Genomic DNA, 25000 nt, shown 5'->3' with positions numbered 1-25000 from the left:
TCTTTAAAAAAATGCCTTTGTAGATCATCCCAAGATTGCATTCAACATTTGATCTGCTACACACCTGTTTCAACGTACAAAGAAAACCCAGTGTCTGTGTTGCTTGAGATGGCAATTCAAACATGATGACGAAGGGGCTGAAAACGGACGCGGGGCCTATTGTCGCAAGCAGCGGGCATAATGCCACGCGTCGGGCGTAAAAGAAGGATTGGATTTTGCCCAATCTGTGAGTGTCCCCCCAAAAACGTGGACAGTGATTAATAACATTCTCCTGCTTCAAATGGCGTTCCGCTGCTGTTCTGGAGCACCCCACGACAGCAACATTATAACTGGATTATAAATCATCAAGAGGGTATAAAAACGACGCAACAAGATATTGCTTCCGGAAGAAAGAGCGTGTGATTTATGCAACGAGCTACATCAGCGAGAAAGATGAGGCTGGAAGGTCCAGAAATGTCACTTGACAAAGCGGAGAAATGGGTGCTGGGAGCATCTGGCAGATAGGGTTTCTTCCTTTTTCAAAAAAACGAATGCTTGCATTTTTGCCAGATTAAGCTTCAGATTGATCGAAATCTAAGTTCTGGGTAGCATACACCTGTACATTTGATTTTTACTCGAACAAATCTGAAAAACTAGACAGTGTTCGCGCAGGGGGGAAAGGAAGAGGAGGAGGAAGAGAGCGAGTATCCGGCCTATGTCATGAGCGCTATGACAATTATGCTGCGAAAAAAATCCACTGTATCTCAGGTCTGCTGATCTGGCATGACCTGTAAAAAAGTCCTACACATTGTTACGGCCATCGGGATAGTGATTGCATGTCCACTGTTGTCTAGAACTCGGCGTAGGAAGGCGGGGCCCAGCCCTCTCCTTCTGCCTGCGCGATGCACCCTGACTGTGCAAGAGACACGGCACGGCTGCCGACATGAGAGACAGCGAGTCGTGACAGCCTTCTCTGCATGCTGCTGTCGTGACATGTTCTCCTCGGCGGACCCCCTGACACTTGGCAAGGACCTCCTGACACTTGGCAAGGACCTGACACTTGGCAAAGACTTCCTGACACTTGGCAAGGACCTGACACTTGGCAAGGATCTCCTGACACTTGGCAAGGACCTGACACTTAGCAGGGACTTCCTGACACTTGGCAAGGACCTCCTGACACTTGGCAAGGACCTCCTGACACTTGGTAATGACTGACACTTAGCAAGGACTTCCTGACACTTAGCAAGGACCTCCTGAGACTTGGCAAGGACCTCCTGAGACTTGGCAAGGACCTGACACTTGGCAAGGACCTCCTGACACTTGGCAAGGACTTCCTAACATTTGACAAGGACTCCTGACACTTGGCAAGGGCTTCCTGACACTTGGAAAGGACTGACACTTGGCAAGGACCACCTGACACTTGGCAATGACTTCCTGACACTTGGCAAGGAAACCGACAGCCATGACAGCTTGCTCATTTCAACTTGTACCGTTTAATTAGTTCTTGCTGCTTGGGGGGAACAATGGGCGAACTTCAGTCTGGATTGAGGAAAGAAGGGGTGGGGGAGTAAGAAAGTAGAATACACAGCTGATGTGGATACAAAAGCTGGGAAGAGAGAGAGAGAGAGAGAGAGAGAGAGAGAGAGAGAGAGAGAGAGAGAGAGAGAGAATGCGAAAATGCGAATGCGAAAAATGTTATTCAGATTAGGCCAAGGCCCCTTACAGAAGGGGGCAAACATAAGCTACTTCAATTACACAAGTAAATATTGAGAGAGAGATTCAAAAAGATTCAAGATTCAAAAACTTTATTACGCAAGGATAAAGATTTTAGGCATCGCCCAGTCAGAGAGAGAGACAGAGAGAGTGTGTGTGTGTGTGTGTGGGAGAGAGAGAGAGAGAGAGAGAGAGAGAGAGAGAGAGAGAGAAAGAGAGAGAGAGATCAAAGTTCCATTAGCAATGCGAAGATAGATGCAATCTGGCTGCGATATAATATTCCATGTCATATTTAGACCATAACGGTACTGCAAATCCATACCATATGGGAGAGCGAAAATTATTTCTGGTAACAATTCAACAAGCAAACAAACAGGAACACTGATGGAAATATTCACAAATTCAATGTGCATACAAAATAAACTCTCTGTGACCTGTGGTTCAATCACAGTGGAAAAATTGAAACTCAGATAAACAGAATATGATATTCGCTAAGATTATCATCGTAGCAGCACCCAACACAGCAGTCACAGCTAAAGATTTCGCACCAGCCTTAACACATTCTTATCATTATCCCTGCTGCTGTACTCATCAAATGTGACTTGTCCTGTTTTCTGATATTCATAATTACAATTCCATTCGATCGCCTGGCCGTCAAAGTCGTTTATGTCCGTCGGTCTCGATTAAAAACAGTCTCGTTATCTCGGCACATAGTGTAACGGTATCACTTCAACATCAATATGATCCATGAAAGAGAGAGAGAAAGAGAGAAAGAAAGGCAGCGAGACAGAGAGAAAGGGGAAGGTACATGCACCTATGAAACGAACTTTTTTTCGTCTGTTTTTGAGAGAGACAGAGACAGACAGAAAGAGTGGAGACAGAGACAGGGACAGCTATTATGGAAACATTCCCCAACGTGACATAATTCTTCTCTGTCTCTCTGCCACGCGGCGAACATTAGTGTTGTGTGTGGCGTGTCGCCCCATTACACAGACCTTCCGCCATGATCATTGGAATTGTTGCCTTTCTGCGTGACGACACACGGACAACGAGATGTTTTTTTTTCTGCCCCCTTTCACCTTGATGTGAGCGATGCTCAGAGTCCGCTTGTTATGTCACAAACCGTTTGCTTTCATGTTCCAGACACTGTTAGACGAGTTCTAACATTCTGTATTTGGTCTTCGATCATCTTCGTTGGAGCAAAACCCTTGAAGTGTGTCGGAGATCGTCTTCGTTGGAGCAATTCATCGGAAGTGGTTGGGAGATGTCTTCGTTGAAGCAAACCATCTAAACTGTTTTGGAGACGGTCTCCGTTGGAGCAATGCATTGGAAGTGGCCTGGAAATCGTCTTTGCTGGAGCAGTACAGCTGAAGTGGTCGACTTCACGAACAACAGGCTCAAAAAACCAATAAGAATAATGACAAAACTGAGCACTCAACAACAAAAATCTAAATAACACTATCTATATGATGCCTGTGTTTTGAGAAATGATTCCTTTATATACGACAATGCGAACTGTCCCTATTTGGCTGTTTTATTTTTCTATATGAAATGATTTTTTTTTAATTAAATGTATATTAATATATTTACTTTACAGATTATTTTTCACAAATGGGTTTGTTGTTGATTGCATTATTATCATCATCTCTAACTCAATTAATAAAAGTGTGAAAGGTTATATTTCTGTTTATCTGTCATGTTCATAATCATGTACGCTTTCTTTCACTTCAGTCATGTATCTTTCCCCTATTTGATGTTGGTGGTGGTTCACATGTACCCCTTTCCTTTACTGTCAGTTAAGTGCATCAACCTTTTTTTTTTTTTTTTTTTTTTAACATATTGCCCTTACAATTTCCCTATGTTGCATCAAAATGTATGTCGCCTGTATCTGTTTTCGCATTGCAATGTGCATTAATTATGTCATGACTGTTCTGTTCTTTCTTTTCAGTTATTGTTTTGTTTTTGTACCTTTCATTATCTGTATTATGAATGTGATTATGCTATTGATAATCATTACTATCATCAATACCACATAAACTCTTTGTCCTTGAATTAAAATGTTTTTGAGTGTGAATGGGTTTAAACCCGCTTCAGTCCGGTTCTCAAACTGCGAACCATCGTTCATCTTTTTTTCCAACCAACACCAGCAGAACGGAAAACGTAAACATTAACTGTCCCTACACTTTCCCACATCACATTAACCGTTCCTACACATTCCCACATCACATTAACCGTTCCTACACTTTCCCACATCACATCCGCTCTCCTCCTCTTCCTTCTCCCGTTTTGGGCTCTGGGGGGATTTGAGTGCTTACTGGCAGCAGTGGGGGAATGTTTGGGATTTTTTTGTTTCTTTCCTTGTTAGCATCATGACTGAATTCGTTGCTGTCACACAAACTTCCCAAACACTCACCAGCCATCGACCCCGTCTGACCGCCACCTACACACACGTCCATGACAACCCACATACTTACTTACTGTCTAGCTTACTGTCTCACTTACTGTCTAGCTTACTGTCTAGCTTACTGTCTAGCTTACTGTCTCACTTACTGTCTAGCTTACTGTCTCACTTACTGTCTAGCTTACTGTCTCACTTACTGTCTCACTTACTGTCTAGCTTACTGTCTCACTTACTGTCTAGCTTACTGTCAAGCTTACTGTCTAGCTTACTGTCTCACTTACTGTCTAGCTACTGTCTCACTTACTGTCTAGCTTACTGTCTCGCTTACTGTCTCATTTACTGTCTCAACGTCACTGGTCAGCTTCACTGTCTCGCATATGTCGCACTTACTGTCTAGCATACTGTCTCACTTACTGTCTAGCTTACTGTCTCACTGTCTAGCTTACTGTTTCGCATACTGTCTAGCTTACTGTCTCACTTACTGTCTCACTTACTGTCAAGCTTACTGTCTAGCTTACTGTCTCACTTACTGTCTCACTTACTGTCAAGCTTACTGTCTAGCGTACTGTCTCACTTACTGTCTAGCATACTGTCTCACTTACTGTCTCACTTACTGTCTCACTTACTGCCTCACGTACTGTCTCACTTACTGTCTCACTTACTGTCTCACTTACTGTCAAGCTTACTGTCTAGCTTACTGTCTCACTTGCTGTCTCACTTACTGTCAAGCTTACTGTCTAGCTTACTGTCTCACTTGCTGTCTCACTTACTGTCAAGCTTACTGTCTAGCTTACTGCCTCACTTACTGCCTCACTTACTGTCTCACTTACTGTCTCACTTACTGTCAAGCTTACTGTCTAGCTTACTGTCTCACTTACTGTCAAGCTTACTGTCTAGCTTACTGTCTAGCTTACTGTCTAGCTTACTGTTTCGCATACTGTCTAGCTTACTGTCTCACTTACTGTCTAGCTTACTGTCAAGCTTACTGTCTAGCTTACTGTCTCACTTACTGTCTAGCTTACTGTTTCGCATACTGTCTAGCTTACTGTCTCACTTACTGTCTAGCTTACTGCCTCACTTACTGTCTCACTTACTGTTTCACTTACTGTCTAGCTTACTGTCTAGCTTACTGTCTCACTTACTGTCTAGCTTACTGTCTCACTTATTGTCTAGCTTACTGCCTCACTTACTATCTCACTTACTGTCAAGCTTACTGTCTAGCTTACTGTCTCACTTACTGTCTAGCTTACTGTCAAGCTTACTGTCTAGCTTACTGTCTCACTTACTGTCTAGCTTACTGTTTCGCATACTGTCTAGCTTACTGTCTCACTTACTGTCTAGCTTACTGTCTCACTTACTGTCTAGCTTACTGTCTCACTTACTGTCTCACTTACTGTCTAGCTTACTGTCTCACTTACTGTCTAGCTTACTGTCAAGCTTACTGTCTAGCTTACTGTCTCACTTACTGTTTCGCATACTGTCTAGCTTACTGTCAAGCTTACTGTCTAGCTTAATGTCTCACTTACTGTCTAGCTTACTGCCTCGCTTACTGTCTAGCTTACTGTCTCACTTACTGTCTAGCTTACTGTCTCACTTACTGTCTAGCTTACTGTCTCGCGTACTGTCTAGCTTACTGTCTCACATACTGTCTAGCTTACTGTCTAGCTTACTGTCTAACTTACTGTCTAGCTTACTGTCTAACTTACTTAATTTTTAGTGCCCCAGAATTTGGGGCATTTTATTTTCCATAATTATTTTGTTTTGATGAATGGTGATGATGGTGACAGAGAAGCTGCTATGGTGGCCGACTAAGGTTTGGGACTACTTGACAAGGCTGCACGCTCACAATGTATCCCGGCGTCAATTAGACTGAGAGATACATACACCTGCATTGTTGGTCAGTAAATTTAGAGCAACGCCCTCAAAGACGCATCCGTGAAGTAGATGACCCCAAACTGTGTGAACCAAGTCTTCCCATTGGAGCCTCCAGCACACTGAGCCATGGGTAGGTCCCGGCCACGGCTCGAAGAAAACTCCTCACCCCTGATCAGGATCAAACCCACTCCCTCCCAGTCGTCAGTCCGCGATGCTAACGACCTGGCCACCGTGGCTGGTATGTATGCCCACATCATTTCATCTTGGACTGCAAATTTGCTTTCACCGACTCTATCCCACTACTTATAACTATCTATTCATTCTCCTGTCTGGTCACCTAGACTGAACGACCCACAGGACCAAACTATGGGTGGGTCGGTTGACCAGAATGTGTCGTCAGAGGCTGTGGGGAACAATCGTACATCGATGGGACGGGTTTAAAGGGGGGTGTGAGTGGGCGTGGTATGGTTTTGCCAGCTAGAACGTGTGGGTAACGGCAGACTGCAGGAGTGGGAAGGTCCGTTTCAAAGTGAGGAGTGGGTGAGTTCAGATTAAACCCCGGAGCCTCCTTCACAACTGAAACAGAGTCGACGATCCCCTCTTCAGAGCTGTCTACGGCTGCACCGCTTCGAAAGGTTCGTTGGCTTTATTTCCTTTTTCAAGCAATTGTGACGCTGCCTCAAACTCGGGACACACTGCCACTGAAGAATGTTCGAACAGTGGGCTGGAGCGATGCAGAAACATGAACTGCAAGGACGGTCAGACAAACAGGCGGACAGACACAGCGTATACAGTACACCCCCTCTTTTAAAGGGGAGTATAGGAAAGTAAATAACAAGCAGATAAAAAAAAGCGAATAAAATATACCCAGACACACGCAGGGGAAGAAGTTACAACCCCCCCCCCCCCCGCCCCCTCTCCCCCCCCCCCCCCGAACCCCCCACCCCCTCCCTCATAATGGATGAATCTATTGATCAATCGCTGAAAACGATCCTAATTTACCGTTTTCACCAAAATATCTTTCCTTGCTCCTCCTCTGTTTACAGCTCTCCTCCTCCTCTTCCTCCTCCTCCACTTCTTCCCCTCGCTCTGGGCTGTGGGGGATTTGAGTGCTTATTGACAGCACTCGGGAAGATTTTTTTCCTTATCAACATTTTGCCCGACTTCATTGCTGTCACACAAACATGGGCGAGACGTGGGTGGAAGCAGAATTTGTTGTTCTTTTATTTAACAGGGACAGGCTGCAGAATCGAAAATTTACCCAACTATGAATAATTCTATGGACATGTTTACATAAACCGAATGTTTCCTGTCGAAAGCAAGTGGGGTTATAGCAGCGATCACGTGTCCTAGCGAAAAATCAGTAATGCATATGAGCAAACAGTTTAACTAAGCAAAGTAAAATATAATTTTCCATCCTGTTTTCGACTCTCCCTGTTTCCTTCCCAACCACGTGTCCGTGTGGGAAATATGAAGAACCTTACATGAGAACAAAGACAAATGAAAGAGAGGCAATGCAGTAATGATATGGCTACAAATTGAAAAGCCCAAAATAACAGACATGATTTAACTTTTGTTTTCTGAGAAGTGACATGCACATTATATCTCTCGGTTGGTCATAAACGGAACAAAATATCTTTAATTTATTTGAAGCAGCTGTGAAAAAGAGATTACTAAAATCCTATAATGCCCACCACATCCCCATCCAGCCACTTCTCCCCTCACATACATGTAAACACGCTCTCTCTCTCTCTCTCTCTCTCTCTCTCTCTCTCTCTCTCACACACACACACACACACACACACACACACACACACACACACACACACACACACACACCACAGATGTCCAACTCACCCAGCTGCATCTTGGCCGGGGACTCTGGCGGGATCCAGAAGAGGATGAGGGTGATGGAGGTGAGGAGGATGCAGGGTAGGATGAGGATGTAGTTGTAGAGCGTGGCCCTCCTCTGGAACACCAGGTAGTACTTGAGGTCGATGAACGGCGCCGGGCAGCACGTGTACCGCTTCACGTTGCGCTCGGCAGGCACGTCTATGATGGTCCAGGCGTTACTCTCCACGTACTCGGTCAGGTCGATGAAGTTCTTCTCCAGGTAGAACTTGACGTTCAGCTTGAAGCCGTCGTAGGTCCAGGAGCCGAACTTGAGCGAGCAGTTCTGCACGTCGAAGGGGAAGGCGTAGACGTCGATGTTGCAGGAGCTGCGGTAGATGGCCTGAGGCATCCAGAAGATCTTGCCGTCATTGTACACGACGCACAGCGGCTTGCGGTGCTCCTCCAGCCTCATGTCGGCACTGGTGAGGGGAGGACAGAGGTGGGTCGTTTATCGTGCCATTTATCAGGTCATTTGTCATGTTATTTATCGTGTCATTTATCGTGTTATCTATCATGTTATTTATCGTGTCATTTATCATGTTAACTGTCAGGTCATTTATCGTGTCATTTATCGTGTTATCTATCATGTTATTTATCGTGTTATTTATCATGTTATCTATGTCATTTATCGTGTTATCTATCATGTTATTATCGTGTCATTTATCGTGTTATCTATCATGTTATTTATCGTGTCATTTATCATGTTATCTGTCAGGTCATTTATCGTGTCATTTATCGTGTTATCTATCATGTTGTTTATCGTGTCATTTATCGTGTTATCTATCATGTCATTTATCGTGTCATTTATCGTGTTATCTATCATGTCATTTATCGTGTTATCTATCATGTCATTTATCGTGTCATTTATCATGGAACGTTAGTGATGCTTCAGTTACGCACGTCATTTGGCGATAGCCTTGAGATTAGATGGTTTTAGTGGTCGGCGAGGCGCTTAGCACCATAATTTGATTTGAAGCGCGTTATTTTTTGATTGAGTTAATGAAGCCTCAGGTGCGCGGAAGTGTGTCATCAAAAGTAGCTGGGAACATTGATGGTTGTTTGTTTTTTGTTGTTTTGTTTTGTTTTGTTTTTTGTTTGTTGTTGTTTTCCACATTCATCACTACTTGTTTCTCTTATAATATCAACGAGTTCCCTTTTAATAAAGTACATTCAGTAATGTCCTTTACCTCTACCTCTATCCATTTCTAATAATTTATCTTTGTTTCCACCTCCCACGTACCCTGCTTCTCCCAGCTCACCAGACACCCCCACCACCACCCTTCCTCTCCTCTCCTACCTTTCTGATATGTCTATTTCTAATTACAACATTCATATCTTAAAAAAAAAAATATACTGTAACAAAATGTCAACAATCACCAGTGTATGTAACGGAACATTTGAACAAAATTCCTACTCCGTATCATAGAATGCCCGAATCTATGTCTCTGTCTCTCTCTCTCTTACCTGTCATTTATTATGGAATGCCACAACCATTCAATTATCATGTTATTTGTCATGAAATACCCTAATAAGTCATTTATCATTTCATTTGTTATGCAGCGTCCGAAGCACTCATTCATCATTTCGTGTATCATGTAATGTCCTGATGTGTCAATATCCAGTTCAATTCATCCACGAAAGTATATTTGAGTTTAGATATTTTTCTCCACCGTCAAGGACGATTATATATGTATTATGTGAAAAAAAAAATCTTCACGCATGAATAATTTGAACATAAGAACTAAACAAAACCCACTAGTTAGACCGACACTAATTTGGACATTAGGGTTGGTAATAATGATTTGAAGAAGAGAACAACAACAACAACAACAACAACGACGACGACGACAGGAACAAGAAGAACAAGAAAACGCAAACAGCCAAAACAGTGGCGCTTAAATTGAGGTCACGCTTCCCCTCTCTTCGTTCTCCCTTCAGGTCCACTCTGCTCATCACGCTCTGAAGTGAAGTCCTTACAAAAAGGGAGTACTTGAATTTTTTTTGTGTGTTTTCACTCTCAAGGAAAGTCTGAAGAGCAAGTCTATCACAATTTTCTTTACTAGAGAGAAAAACCGAGTGGCCATTGGCGTTGACGTGTTGTCACTCTGACTTTTTCCAACCTGGTAATGAATGAAAGCAGGGAGTGTGAGAATCGACATGTGCTTTTGTTTAAACAAAATTAATCATGGTGTGTTTGTTGTTGTTTTTTTCTCTCTTTTTTTTCTTTTATTCTTTTGGTCCTTTTTGTCTTATCAGTGTTTTAATTTTGTTTAATTAATATACTTGTTTTCGTTTTCGTTTAACTGTCTGTTAACATTGCGGGTTTATTTCTTGACAAGATGTGTTTTCCAAATTGGTTCTTTTCATGTCTTTTTTTTTTTTTTCCAAATAGTGGGTTCTTTTATGTGATATTGACTGACTCTCTTAGTATACGCTTTCGTAGTATAAAAATGTAATATGAACAATTTTCAAAAATGTAGCTTGTTGCATGACAATGATTACAAAACACTGCAAGTTTGTAACTGCGACGGTCTCTTGCTGAATTTCCAGTATGTATTACATTGTTTTTACTTCGCTCAGAGCTTTTCTGTCGTTGTCTTTAAAACGTCCTTTCGAAGAATACGCGTGACTGATTTGTGATATTTTATGAATGGCTCAACTAGCTCTATATTTTGCTGTCTGTTCTCTCTTTCTTTGTGTGTGTGTGTGTGTGTGTGTGTGTGTGTGTGTGTGTGTGTTTCGTGTGTATGTGAGTGTGTGTGCGTGCGTGTGTGTGTGTGTGTGTGTGTGTGTGTGTGTGTGTGTGTGTGTGTGTGTGTGTGTGTGTGTGTGTGTTTGCGTAAGTGTGTGTGCGTGTAAATATGCGTGCGTGTGTGTGTATGTATATATGTAAGTGTGTGTGTGCGTGTACGCTGTGTGTGTGTGTGTGTGTGTGTGTGTGTGTGTGTGTGTGTGTGTGTATCTCTGTGTGTGTATGTGTGTCTGTCTGTCTGTCTGTCTGTGCATTCGTGTACGTGCTTTTCCTTCTTTTTTTGTCCCAAACAGCTGCCAGGACTGAGGGAAACTAACCTTTCTTTCACTGAAATAAAAAGAGCACCCTTTTCCACTTCCTTTCATGTCGCATCTTGACTTCTGTTCCAGACATTTCAATTCAATGGCTTTCAGGCTTTCGTATACTGAAATCCCACCCCACTCTCTCTCTCTCTCTCTCTCTCTCTCTCTCTCTCTCTCTCTCTCACACACACACACACACACACACACACACACACACACACACACACACATTGCAGATTGAAGGACAGCGACCCAGACACATACAGAGACAGCTGAAGATGTAGACAGATATTGGAAAAGAGACAGACACAACAGACAGACAGACAGACAGACAGACATACTCAGATTATTTCTTATACAGGGCCTTGCCCCGTACGAAGATGGGCAAAAACAGAATGTTACGTGTAATCAAGACTGCAATTTGAGAGAGAGAGAGAGAGAGAGAGAGAGAGAGAGAGAGAGAGAGAAGAGATACGGAAGTGCAAGTGGAGGTGAGGTGGGAGATAAAGAGAGGGAGAGAGAGAGAGAGAGAGAGAGACAGAGACAGAGACAGAGAGACAGACAGACAGAGACAAAGAGAGAGAGAAAGAGAGAGAAAGTGAGAGAGAAAAGAAATAGAGAGATATATACAGAGAGAGAAAGTGATAGAAAAAAGAGATAGAGAGAGAGAAAAATAGAGAAAGTGAGAGAAAAAGAGAGATACAGAGAGTGAGAGAAAGAGAGAGAGAAAAAGAGTTATTGAAAGACAGGAGAGAGAGAGAGAAAAAAAGACAGACAGACAGACAGAAAACATCCATTACAAAGACTGGAACTCCAGGTTTACCTCTCTCCTATCCCTCACGCACCCTGCGCCCACCCTTTAAATAGAATTTGAAAAACAAATAAATAGATAGATAAATAAAACGCTCGATTCGAGACACACACAAAAAAACGGCAGTTGGATTGCCCGGTCCTCGAAGAGCATTGTGCATTGTGCAAGCAGATGGGCTGCGGGATGGCAGTTTTATCTTCTCCGTTGCTATCTCATCAAAATCAAGCAGTAAATAACCTGTTTCACGTGAACAGTGTGAAATGGAATCTAGCGGCTGAAAGTGAACAGCAAACCTCCAGCGCCAAGCAAACCAATCGATCACCCCCTCCCCCCCCCCCTATAACCTTCTTCTCCTCCTCCCCCTCCTCATTCTCACTCGCCCCGTGACCCTTCTCCTCTTTCCGACAAAAGTTGGCGGTGGCTGATCTCATAGATTCTCGTGGCTTGACGACTTGTGCAAGTATGGCAATTCACATACCGCACATACCGGAAATGAAGAGCCCTCTCGTATTTCCGGTTGAAAATATCCTTCGACAAGCGTCTCTCTCCCTCTCCCCTCGTGAAAGCGGCACCCGAAACCCTACCCCCCGTTGTGGGAATGAACTTCTCAGCATTGCGCCGATGGGAGCCTGGGATGGTGTGCAGCTGCAAATGTGCAAGTCCTTCTCTTGGTCATTCCAGAGTTCATTCAGTGTCTGGACCTTCTGTCTGCACTTGTTGATGAGTACGTGGGAGGCCTCTCTGCATCATCTGGCGCGTGCAAATCCCAAACCAGAATGGGACTCAGTACGAAAAAAAAAACCCAAAACGTCATGGGAACTCACCTCAGAATGAAGTCTTAGGCGCCGGCACCCAGTGCGAGTTAATATACAGACCCACGTGAGTGGTGCTAAACCACCAGACATGACACAGCGTTTTCAAAAGAGACAGAAGCCTTGAAATGTGGGGGTAAAACCCAGACCCATGTCTAAGAATGTAGCGAAAGCCCCATTGATGTTATAAACAGAGAAAAAACTGGGGGGGGGGGGGAGAAGAAAAAACGTTCGATCAGATTGGATGGAAAATGGTTGCCCTTTTAAAAGCGCGGAAACTGGGGCGGGGTGGGTGGGAAGTCTGCAGCTAAAACAAGCACCATCAGTGAGATCATTACCAAGTGGGATTCATCCTGGGGTCGCTGCTATGAGATTGGTCAGAATCAGGTTGGGACAAGTGTCAACAGAACCTGTAGGAAATTACATATAGTGCTGTGAAGAAGAAAGATAACAATAACGTGGAGCGATGATAATCGATCGCAACGAAATCACTATAAATAAGCTTTTCGTTGCATGATATCGTTCATCAGATGTTGATATCGATTTGTTTTTAAATCGCCTTGACATAAAGAAATACACGCTATGAGCAAATCGCAAAAACGAATAAATAATGTCACGAAGACATCGGCAACATAACGTGTTTGCATGTATCCAATGTCTGGTAATTGTCTCAGTATTGCATGTGTCCATGTTACTGTAAAACAGCTGTTTGAACGACATACGGACAACAAGGATCTTGATCCGAAAGTTGAGAGTCATGTACTATGTTCAAAATTCATCACACCTTGACTATCTTTTTTCTGTTCAAACGTAGAACAGGCAATCTGATACATGACAGGGAAAGTAAAATGTGACACCCAAAAAGAGATACAGTCATGGCGAAGCAAAACAAGTAGTTTATTTCATGCCCCCCCCCCCACCTCCCCCCCGCTCCCTTCCTCCCTTCCCTGGGGGCATTGAAACGTTGCATCTTTGCACACACCATACAGAACTGAACTGGCGAACTGGACAAAAGGGTGACAGCAGAGCTGACAAGAGTGAAACGTTTGTCACGGGACGGAGCTATTACCAGTGTAATACGAATCCAAGTGAGTCAAGTGATGATGGTACTGATGGCATATTCGAAACGGCGGAATGAAAACAGGTGTTCCGTTGGGAATGGGTGTGTTGGAAGTCGGATGGGGGGAGAGGGGGAGGGTAGGGCTGTAATAGGAAAGAAGGTGGACAGACAGTGGGGACGTGGGAGTGGGATCTGCCCTATCGAACTGTTTCTAGATTGGACAGTTCTACGTTTCCACCAGCCCGAAATAACGACAGAGAATTACCAGAGATGGACACGAGCAAACATGGGTACAGAATTACCAGACATGGGACACAAGCAAACACGGGTACAGAATTACCAGACATGGACACAAGCAAACACGGGTACAGAATTACCAGACATGGGACACAAGCAAACACGGGTACTGAATTACCAGACTTGAGCGCAGTTTGCTTGCCACGTATCGATACATCTCCAACTCCAATACCATGATCGCCTGCTGGTCGAGTGACAAGTAAAGGGATTAAGCGGCAGTGAAGTCTCTTTGGAAAGTGTCATTCTTTCGTGCTAGGTGATCTTTTGTTTGCTAAATCCAGCCTCCATCCCACCTATCGCATTTTCCAACCAAATATCGATCATCAACGAAGAAAATCTCCTCTCTCTCTCTCTCTCTCTCTCTCTCTCTCTCTCTCCTGCTTTCTACGGTAATGTATGTCCTCTCTTCATTTTTTGTTAATTTCAACCAAACGCCAATATCGAACTCATAGGAACTGATGTTTAATGAAAACCGGCCTGCTTTTCACATATGAAGTCATTCGGTGTTTTCATATTAACCCTAAGGTATTCATTTTTTGTTGTTGTCAATATAAGCAAATGAACACTGTTGATCACTGAAGGAGCTTCTCCCAAACCCAATATCTGAACCCAAAAAAGAAGTGTTATTGCGATTGAAAAACTTCAAAAGCAACTTCAATGACAAATTATTTGTCTGACTTTTTTTTCATTTGATTGAAAACCCATTGCAGCTTTGTTTTAAAATGAACTCTTGGCAACCGTGCTCAGGAAGAAACGGAGAATTATTGAGAGTGGAAAAGATAGATACATAGTTAGACAGATCAAAAAGAGAGATACACAGATAGATGATCGATCAATAGATAGAGCAAATAAGAGAGAGAGGGAGAGAACGAACGAACGAACGAAAAATTATTTTTCTAGGGTATTGAGATAAGCATAATGACAAGAATGTTTTTTCTACCTGGCCCTGAGATACAAAATTAAATAAATAAATCACTAAAACAAAAAAGAAACGCGGAAGCACAAATAGAGAAAATTCATATCAGAAGAGAGGAAAAGAGACTGGGGGGCGAGAAGGGAGAGAGTAAAGAAGAAAAGATGATATGAGTGAAAGAGAGACAGACAGACAGACAGACGGACGGGCAGACGAACAGACAGACAGACTGAGTGAGAGAGAGAGGGGTGGAGAGAGAGAGAGAGAGAGAGAGAGAGAGAGAGAGAGAGAGAGAGAGAGAGAGAGAATCAAATCACTTTATTGGAATTTCTAACCTACATAGTATATATGGATACGTCTTTACATGCAGCATGTCTGTCTGTATGTCTGTCTCTCCCAACTTCCAGCTAAATCCTATTTCTCGGCCAATGTCGCTCTTCTCTGCAATTTTATCTGCTCCCCCCTCTCGCCATTCTAAAATTGCATATTCCTGTTCCTGTCCCTATTTGCAACTTGAAGCTGACTCTCCAACCCGGGTGCGCGCGCGCGTGTCTGTGTGTGTGTGTGTGTGTGTGTGTGTGTGTGTGTGTGTGTGTGTGTGTGTGTAGATAGATAGATAGATAGATAGATAGATAGATAGATAAAATCAACTTAATTGTTTCAACAACAGCCGTATCCACTATTTTCAGTCATGTCATAACTCTATCGATCCGATCATCTCAAGCAGACTGTGGAAGCAATTGGCCATAAAACTCGATCAGACAAACTGTCCGCTCATGCGTGGCAGCCCTGTTGAAACACGTGCAGAGGGAAGCTCTTCTGCCCTGCTGCCTCATCGGGAGGTCAGCTGTCGTGGACAACTGTGTGAAAATTGGACACATTCCCATCCATATTTTCCTGCACCTGTTTTTAGTATATATCTTGTTTTCTGGCTTTTAGTTTTGGCTCGTATCGTGGTCAGGACGTTTCGCTATATGTCCATCCTGCCTGCAGCGACTGGGCCGAGAGGGAAGGTCATTCACCCCTTTGGTGGGTTTTGTGTGTGTGTGTGTGTGTGTGTGTGTGTGTGTGTGTGTTTATCGCGTGGGTCTTTGTAATAACCCCGTGTTTCGGTGGTCCATGTGCCTGTTTGTGTGTGTGTGCGCGCGCGCGTGTGTGTGTGTGTGTGTGTGTGTGTTGTCTTCGGTAAACGTAACCAAATTCATCTTCTCAGGAAATACTTTATCGACACCGACTCTGGCTTGAAAATGTGAGAAAAAATCAGTTTTTCCATGCTAATCATAAAGACAGTGTAATCAAGGAAAGGTCACAAAAACAGCAAAGAAACGAAAAATGTTTCCAAAAACTGTTTCCAAAACATGTTTCCAAACTTATCAGGTGAGCAAATATACGGTATTTGTAAGCACTGGCAACACCCCTCACTCCCACCCTGCCATTCCGCGTTATCGTTTCTTATTGCTGATCAGACTAAAGGCACTTCCTGATCTGTGCTTGATGTTCAGGTCTTGACCCGACTGTCTGTTTTCTTCAATGTTCTCTGATGATGATGATGACGATGATGATGACGATGATGATGATGACGATAATGATGATGAGAAGAAATGATGACGATGATGATGATGATGAGAAGAAAAACGAGGAGGAGAAGAAGGAGGAAGAGAAGATGGAGGAGGAAGCCAGGAATGAAAGGCTGAGAATAACACCCTTGTTCCTACAAGTGATGAAATCAATTTGAAAAAAAAGGTGGGGGGTGCGGGCGGGGGGGTAGGGGGGGGGGGGGGAGGGGATCAACAACATATAGCACATCCCACACATCCCATTGTTTTCACTGACATCATCATAACTCTAAATTTGATCACCTCAGAGAGTGGGGGCAATTGGCCATAACGTTCAATCAGACAAATTGTCCGCTCAGGCGCAGAAGCCGGTTGACAGTCCTGTGGAGACTCTTCTGCCTCGCTGCCTCTTCGGGGTGGGGGGGGGGGGGGGGGGGGGGTGAGGGGGGGGTCAGCCGTCGTGGGCAGCTGTGTGCTTATTGGACACGTGCCTATCGATTGTTTCATGCCCAAATGTTTTTATTGTACATTTTGTCCTTTCTTCTGTATTCGTTTGTTTTGTTTCTTTTGTTTCTGGTGGCTTGTGTGCGTATGTGTGTGTGTGTGTGTGTGTGTGTGTGTGTGTGTGTGTGTGTGTGTGTGTGTGTGTGTGTGTGTGTGTGTGTGTGTGTGTGTGTGTGTGTGTGTGTGTGTGTGTGTGTGTGCTTCTCCTTTGTGTCTTGTTTTGTTGTTGTTTCTCGGGGGAGCGGAGGGAGGGTTGTTTTATATTCTCTGCTGTAGGAGGCGGTAGCTGAACCAAAGCACTTGTTCACTTTTATTCATTGAAGCCGGATTCATTATCCTGAACTTGAGAAAGAAAGAGAGTGAATCAGAGAGAGAGAGAGAGAGGGAGAGAGAGAGAGAGAGAGAGAGAGAGAGAGAGAGTATAGCGGGAAACACGGGCAAATTTTACGCAGAAGCAGAGCTTGGAATAAATTCCATCTCGATACTGGTAATTCACTGCCTCATCATCTTGCACGTCCCCTCTCTCTCTCTCTCTCTCTCTCTCTTTCACCTCCATCAATAAACCCGGTTGTGCGTGCGCGCGCGCGCGCGTGTGTGTGTGTGTGTGTGTGTGTGTGTGTGTGCCCTCTTCCTCCTGTAATGCCTGCCTTTTTATCGATTTCTTGTTCTGATTAATAATGCAAATCACCCCCTTCCTCTGTTGCCTTAGAGCACCTCGCACTCTTTAATCTCAACGTCCACTTTGTCGTTCCTTCCCTCAGTTCCCCTTTTATGAAATCATTTTCTTCTTTTTGTCATTCGCTTTTTCTTATTCTTTCCCCCGACTTTTTCCACCGCCCGTAAGTGATAATTTTAAAACGTTAATGATTTAACCACTTCCCATACCCTCCTCATACCCTAAGGCCGTTGATCTGGTCATCACATACATATTGGCCAACCAAAGGGCCATTCACACCGATCAGATAAATCATGGCGGCTGGAAGACAGACATCCACTGGAAGTTTGTTCTGCTTGTCTGCACGTTCTGGTGTCAGATGCTGTGGGCAACCCGGGTTCTTCCGCGTGTTTCTATTGATTTTTCTCCCTTCGTTCACTCTCTGTCTTTGGTTAAAAGTAGCTCCTGTCCTTTCTGTAACAACCTCCCACACCAGACGTCTCCTTGACTTTGTCTTTTTATTTTCCTCTCACATTTTGTGAGTCAGTCTTTAGTACACCACAGCCTTCCTTAGTGTCTGTGTCTTTTCCTTTCACTCATTCTGTCCCAGCTACAGCGTACTGTATTTTGAATGTATCGGATGATTGATGCAAAGAAGAACGGATCTATTACGCTCAGACATTAAGAAATTCGTCTTGTCTCATCATCGCCGCCTTCGCTTTGATTAAGAAAAGTCATAACAAGATGTCCATCCGGTCTTGTCTTGTCGTTTCTTGACTTGTCTTGTCTCTCCGTCTGTTTTGTAAATCCATGCAAGCTTTTTCGTGATTCTCTATTTCGGTTTCATGATATCCAATCCATTTTCTTTAAATAAAAAAAAGTAGCAGATATTAAGAGTAAACCGAAATAACCATTTCCTTTTTCGCTCAATCAGCCATAACACCCCCCTCCCCTCTAGCAATCGATTCGTCTCAGACAAGGTGTGGAAGCGACTGGTGATGAAATTGGATCAGTCAGCTCACGCACACTCCTTCAGAACAGCTCGATGACACCCCACCGGAAGCCCTTCTGCCTGTCTGCTTCTTTGGGGGCCAGCCACAGATGATAGCCATGGGAACTGAACGCCTCTGCAGTGAATTTCCTGGCCTGTATTTAATTGTATCGTGTTCGATTGCAAACTTAGTTTTAGGACAAAGGGAATGTTAAGATTTGGAGCCAATAAGTTTATGTGTACTTGTGTGTGGGAGGGTGTGGGTTGATGGGGGTTTGCGGGGTGTGACCAACAGAAATCTTCAATTTTACGACTTTTCACTCTAAGTGGTACTAGACATGTGTGTATGTGTGTGTGTGTGTGTGTGTGTGTGTGTGTGTGTGTGTGTGGCTCTGTGTGTGTGGCTCTGTGTGTGGCTCTGTGTGTGTGTGTGTGACTGTGACTGTGTCTGTGTCTGTGTCTGTGTGTCTCTGTGTCTGAGTGTCTGTATCTCTGTACGTGTCTCTGTGTTTAAACAAAATGTTTATTTGTTCTCCCATGTCTCCTTCAGCACCACCACTGTGTGACCGGCAGTCTCTTACCCCAGACCTTCCCTTTGTCTACCCCTCCCTTCTGCCTCCCTCTCTCGCTCACTCCTTTCCTCAACTTATCTGCTTTCCTTCACTCCTTTTCACCACATTTTACGCGGTATAATTTTCATAAGTGGCGAAGATAAGACGTTAATGCTGTGAATACTTCCCTTCACTGCTACCCCAAGGCCATTGATCTGATCATCACAAGACATGCTGACAACCAAAAGGCCATACACACTGATCGGGTAAATCGTGCACATGCTGGATGTCATCCACCGGAAGCTTTTCTGCTTGCTTGTCCCTCATGGTATCAGATGCTGTAGACAGGGCTGGTTCTTCTACATCTTCCTATTGATTTCCCCCACATCTTTCACTTCTTTCCATAGTTCAAAGGCCTTTCAGTCCCCCGCCCCCTTCTAATATCTACCTCTCTACCTTTTACTTTGTGACCTATGTAAAAAAAAATAAAAAAATAAAAATAATGTTATTATGTAAATTTCCATTTTGCGCATTGTGGTTATATTGTTAATCATTATTCTTTATATCCGTGTTTGTGTCGCTCAGTCTCTCTCTCTGTGTGTCTCTGTGTCCCTGTGAGGCATTCAAACAGAATTCGTTTGCAGATCTTATGTCTGTTAACTGTTACTTTTGTCAATGAAAATTATGTATTATGTTCCTTTGTATTAGCCCCTTCAGTATGGGGCCAAGGCCTTTATCTGAATAAACATCTGAATCTGAATCTGAATCTGTGTCCCTGTGTCTCTCTGTGCCTCTCTCTCTCTCTCTCTCTCTCTCTCTCTCTCTCTCCGTTTTTTCCCCTTATATTCATAATAACATACATTCCATCCTGGAATTTCATCTTCATTTCCTGATCTCTTATGACTCAAATCCCATATCTCTTTCAAATCCGTCACAGAGTGCCAGAGCTGATTCGGTTTAAATCACTTGCCTAGTTCGTGATTTTGTCACATTTTGAAGGGATGGGAGATGTGTTGTTCTGATCAGCAATGCACCCGGTCTCCAGATAAAGGAGAGGGTGTAAAAGAGAAAAACAGGAAAGGAGAAAAAACAAACAAATGCTTATCTAAAATTCTTTAACCTAGATAAGAATATTTTGTCCCTGCTTTCTTTTCCCAGTGAATTCATACAGAGAGATTGCTGTCTTCTTTCTGTTTTGCCCCACCTCTTCTGTGTATTCATGCCAGCTTTGCATAACCCCCCTCCCACCCCAATCCCCCCATTCCCACCCCCCGCACTTTACATTACCCAGTCCATTTCCAACAGGAGCCGGATATTATCATATAAGAAACGAAGGGAGGTAACACAAGAACCACTTCCTTTTTTTGTTCAATCGCTCATACCGCCCCCCGAGTCATCAATTCATTTCAGACAAGGTGTGGAAGAGAGTAGTGATCAAATTGGATCGGTCAGGTCACGCACACTCAATCATAAGAGCTAGGCGAGATTCCGCCAGATTCCTCTGAAAAGTCCTTCCGCTTGTCCGCCTCTGTTGGGGCCAGCTGCATCGGCCAGCCATGGACTGCACGTCTGGTGGTGAGTCTCTTGGCTTGTGTTTCTCTTTTTTTTCTATTTTTGCAAAGGTTTTGACAGGGGATTGACTTGTTGCATATATATATATATATATATATATATATATATATATATATATATATATGTGTGTGTGTGTGTGTGTGTGTGTGTGTGTGTGTGTGTGTGTGTGTGTGTGTGTGTGTTTCTCTGTTCATGTATGACTTCTCTGTCTCTCACTATTTATCAAATACAAAATAGTTCTTTCTCCACCATAACGTTTTGCATTTACTAATCTGTCTCTTTTACCCCCAATCGTTGGCCTGTTTGAACCTCTCTTTTCTCTCACTCCGTCTGTCTGTGAATTCGTGTCTGCTTTCCTTCAATCATCCCCTCTACTGTGTACGCACTTCTTTTCAAAGTGACAAAGTTAAGACGTTCACATTACATCCACCTCACTTCATCCAAACCCTGAGGCCCTTGATCTCTGATCATCACAGACATACTCGCCAACCAAAGGGCCATACACACGGATCAGACAAATCGCGCACTGATACATGGTGGCTAGATGATGATCCACAGGAAGCCTTTCTGCTTGTCTGCCCCTTCTGGAGATGATGAAGACAGTCCTGGTTCATCCATTTGTTCCTATCAATCCTGTGGCTTTATTTTCTTTGTTTGTTTGTTTGTTAATATCTTAATGTCTTACTCTCTCTTGTTTCTAATCTCCCTTCATCATTCTCTGTTTATCCATCATCACTTGCCTCTCCAACACAGCATCCCCTCTCCCTTCCTCCCTTCCCCCTTCCTCCCTCTCCCCCTCTCTCTCTCTCCCTAACTTTGTTGTGGCGTGTTACGTTTTGCTTACATTGCTCGATTAATGTATGCAAATAATGTCTGGACTAACGCATAGAAATAGAGAACATTGTCTTGTCTTGACATGTTTCCCTCTCGATCTCTTCAGAAGATTCATATGAAGACGGCTGTGTTCCCTTATCCCTTCCTTTCCTTTTCATAAATGTCGGTAAGCTTTTCACAGTTCTTTTCGTCGGCTTTATAATACCCAATCCATTTTCTTGAAGATGGCGGATAAGAAAAGGATAACAAAATAACAGCTTCGTTTTTTCGCTCAATCACTCATAACACCCCAACCCTCTCCCCACACCCTTCCCCTGTCCCGCTTCACAATGGATCATTTCATTTCAGACAAGGTGTGGGAGCGACTGGTGATAACGTTGGATCAGTCAGCTGACGTACGCTCTTTCACAATACCTCGATGACACTCCACTGGAGGCCCTTCTGCCCGTCTGCTTTTTTTGGGGGGGAGGGGAGGGAGGAGGGGGGGGGGCATGGGACATCCACGGCAGATAGCCATGGGAAGTGAACATGTCTGCAGTGTGTACCTTTATCGTTCTTGTTTTTCTTTTCGTTTAATCAAGGACTGGTGAGAGGTTAAGACATATAGAGGTTTATGTCATGTGTGTCTCGGAGGGGTGGGGGTGGGGGGGGGGGGTTATGTGAGAGACACAGAGACAGAGAGACAGATACAGAGAGAGAGAGAAAGAGAACCTTCCACCATCATTCCTTCTCTCACCTTCCCTATCTCCCTCCCTCTCTCTCTCTCTCTCTCTCTCTCTCTCTCTCCATCTCGTTCTCTCTCTCTCTCTCTTTCTCTTCCCCTCCCTCCTTCCTTCCCTCTCAAAGATAATTCCTAAATGAATTACAGTTACACATGCACTTCATACACAGTCTACATGTTAATGATAATTTTCTCACAGAAGGATGTATCCCTATATTCTTCAACCGCCCTTCGCGATGACGACAAGGAAAAAAAAAGGTATCCCCATTTCAGTTTCTATAACCGTTATATATTTTGTACACCCCCCCCCCTCTCTCTCTCTCTCTCTCATTCTCACCCCTCATTTCACACCCACATCATATGTTTCTCGTCCTGTATCTCTCGCTGTCTGTCCCTTTCGGCATCTGTCTGTCTCCATGCCTCAGTCTCCAATCTACCCTTTCCCATCACTTCATGCCTGCCTTCTGTCTGTCTTCATGCCTCAGTCTCCAATCTACCCTTTCCCATCATTTCATGCCACAGTCTCCAATCTACCCTTTCCCATCACTTCATGCCACAGTCTCCAATCTACCCTTTCCCATCACTTCATGCCTCAGTCTCCAATCTACCCTTTCCCATCACTTCATGCCTCAGTCTCCAATCTACCCTTTCCCATCACTTCATGCCAGTCTCCAATCTACCCTTTCCCATCACTTCATGCCACAGTCTCCAATCTACCCTTTCTCATCACTTCATGCCACAGTCTCCAATCTACCCTTTCCCATCACTTCATGCCTCAGTCTCCAATCTACCCTTTCCCATCAGTTCATGCCTCAGTCTCCAATTTACCCTTTCCCATCACTTCATGCCACAGTCTCCAATCTACCCTTTCCCATCATTTCATGCCTCAGTCTCCAATCTACCCTTTCCCATCAGTTCATGCTTGTCATCTGTCTGTCTCCCTTTGTTTCCTCTTCTCTCTCCCACCGTGTATTTCTTTGGATCTCGCGTCTCTAAGTCTGTCTGTTAGTCCCACAAGCTTCGATCATATCTCTCTCTCTCTCTCTCTCTCTCTCTCTCTCTCTCTCTCTCTCATGATTTATACCGCCTTTCTTTCGCCACCCAACCCCAACTACTTTCTTTTTCATCTTCTCCTGCTTCTTCTTCTTGCTGGGTATAAACTTTTTTCCAACAAGTGAAGAAGATAATGAAATAACCACCGACCATTTTCTCTTCATATCATAACACCATTGATCTGCTGGTCTCAGACAGAACGTGGGCGCGATTGGCCATGAAATCCGATCAGACAAATCGTGCATTCACGCATAGTGGCTGGATCACAAACCACGTGGAGGGGAGGGGGAGCCCTTTCTGCTTCTCTGCCTCCTCTGGCGCCAGCTGCAGAAGACAGCCGTGGTTACTGGACATGTTCCTATTGACTTTCCGGGCCTGGGCTTTAATTCAGGATCCTGCCTGCTCTCTCTCTTCTCTGTCTCTCTCTGTCTCTCTGTCTCTGTCTCTCTCTCCCTCTCTCTCTCTCTCGCTCTCTGTCTCTCTCTCTCTCAGTCAGTCTGGAATGTACAGCGTGGTGTGTGACAAGGTACAGTTCACACTTTTTTTTTTTTTTTTGGGGGGGGGGGAGGGGGGGGGGAGGTGGGGGAGCAGGGGGTGGATGGGTTGGTTCTTTCGTTCTTCTCTTTTTTGTCCAATAGCTGAACGCATGTGGGGTTTGAACTGCATGGTTGAGGCATGGTGTCCGTCGTGTGTTGTTGTGATAGTGGAGATTATTATGACGGAGTTCATTCCGAAAATACTAAGTCCAATACTTAGTAATAAACTAAACAACAGTCATCATCATCACAATCATCATCATCAACAACATCATCATCATCAGCAGCAGCAGCAACATCATAAAACTCATCATTATAAGAACCGTTGATATTATTGCCACTTCAACTGCAGTCATCACAATCACAATCACCAGTACTATGACCGCAGCGTCAAACTACAATGATCACAACATGAACAACAGATTGAGAACGGCACTGACATAACAATAAGTTGTACAAGTTGTACTTGTAGTAGCAGCAACAGCATTAGCAGTAGAAACAGCAGCAGCAGCAGCAGTAGTAGTAGTAGTAGTAGTCGTCTTCGTCGTCGTCGTAGTAGTAGTAGTAGTCGTAGTAGCAAGAGCAGTAATATGTGTCTTGGTCCATGTTCTTTTCTTCGAATTCGTTGTCATTTTGTCCAATAATGAGAAGAAGAAAAAAAGCAAGACGCGAATGCCCAATAAATGCATTCTGCCAAACAACTCAACAGTCAGATATACAGACAACAATACATAGGAACTGAGCAACAACATCAACAACAAAAGACAACATTCGCATCTCCGTACTAGAATGTGACTGTCACAGAAATGACAGAAAATTTGACAGAAAACAGCCTGACTTACTAGTTGTACAACTTGATGTCAGGTGTCCAAATTTTGTCCGAGGTGATACGGATGCTAGTGACGTTCCCGTACTCTTCTGGATCCCAATAGATGTGATGATCTTGCCACATCTGGAACATACCACACAGTGTCTCGATGTACTAGTGTGATTCGTGAAATAACATAGAAAAAAGATAAACAGTTAATTAAGTGAGTGACCAACTTACTGAGTCATTGACTGAAACGTCACATTTAATTGGCTGCACTTGTGAAAGGGAGAGTCTATTTCTTTGCTTTTTTTAGCAAGCGCTGTATGTGACTGGTTTTGTAAGTCTGTAGTAATTTTGCATGAAACATTATTCATGCAAGAGTTCAGCGTCATCAGTAAACTCCACTAC

General features: G+C 43.9%; 1 protein-coding gene across 4 annotated transcripts in view; it reads right to left on the bottom strand.

Annotated features, from left to right (window-relative positions):
- The window catches only part of LOC143291924 (neuronal acetylcholine receptor subunit alpha-5-like), a 212950-nt gene that overhangs the window by 49349 nt on the left and 138601 nt on the right, over positions 1-25000 (bottom strand). For all 4 annotated transcript variants that reach the window (XM_076602062.1, XM_076602063.1, XM_076602064.1 and 1 more), the window contains 2 exons: positions 24624-24733; positions 7826-8280 (listed from right to left, as the gene is read on the bottom strand). In XM_076602062.1, coding sequence (XP_076458177.1) covers positions 7826-8280; positions 24624-24733 — 565 coding nt within the window. The remainder of the gene's footprint in view (positions 1-7825; positions 8281-24623; positions 24734-25000) is intronic.

This window comes from Babylonia areolata, chromosome 18, assembly GCF_041734735.1.
Source record: "Babylonia areolata isolate BAREFJ2019XMU chromosome 18, ASM4173473v1, whole genome shotgun sequence".
Taxonomy (NCBI): Eukaryota; Metazoa; Mollusca; class Gastropoda; order Neogastropoda; family Buccinidae; genus Babylonia; species Babylonia areolata.
The sequence above is the reverse complement of the archived record's forward strand: the minus strand, read 5'-3'. Positions and strand labels throughout refer to the sequence as shown.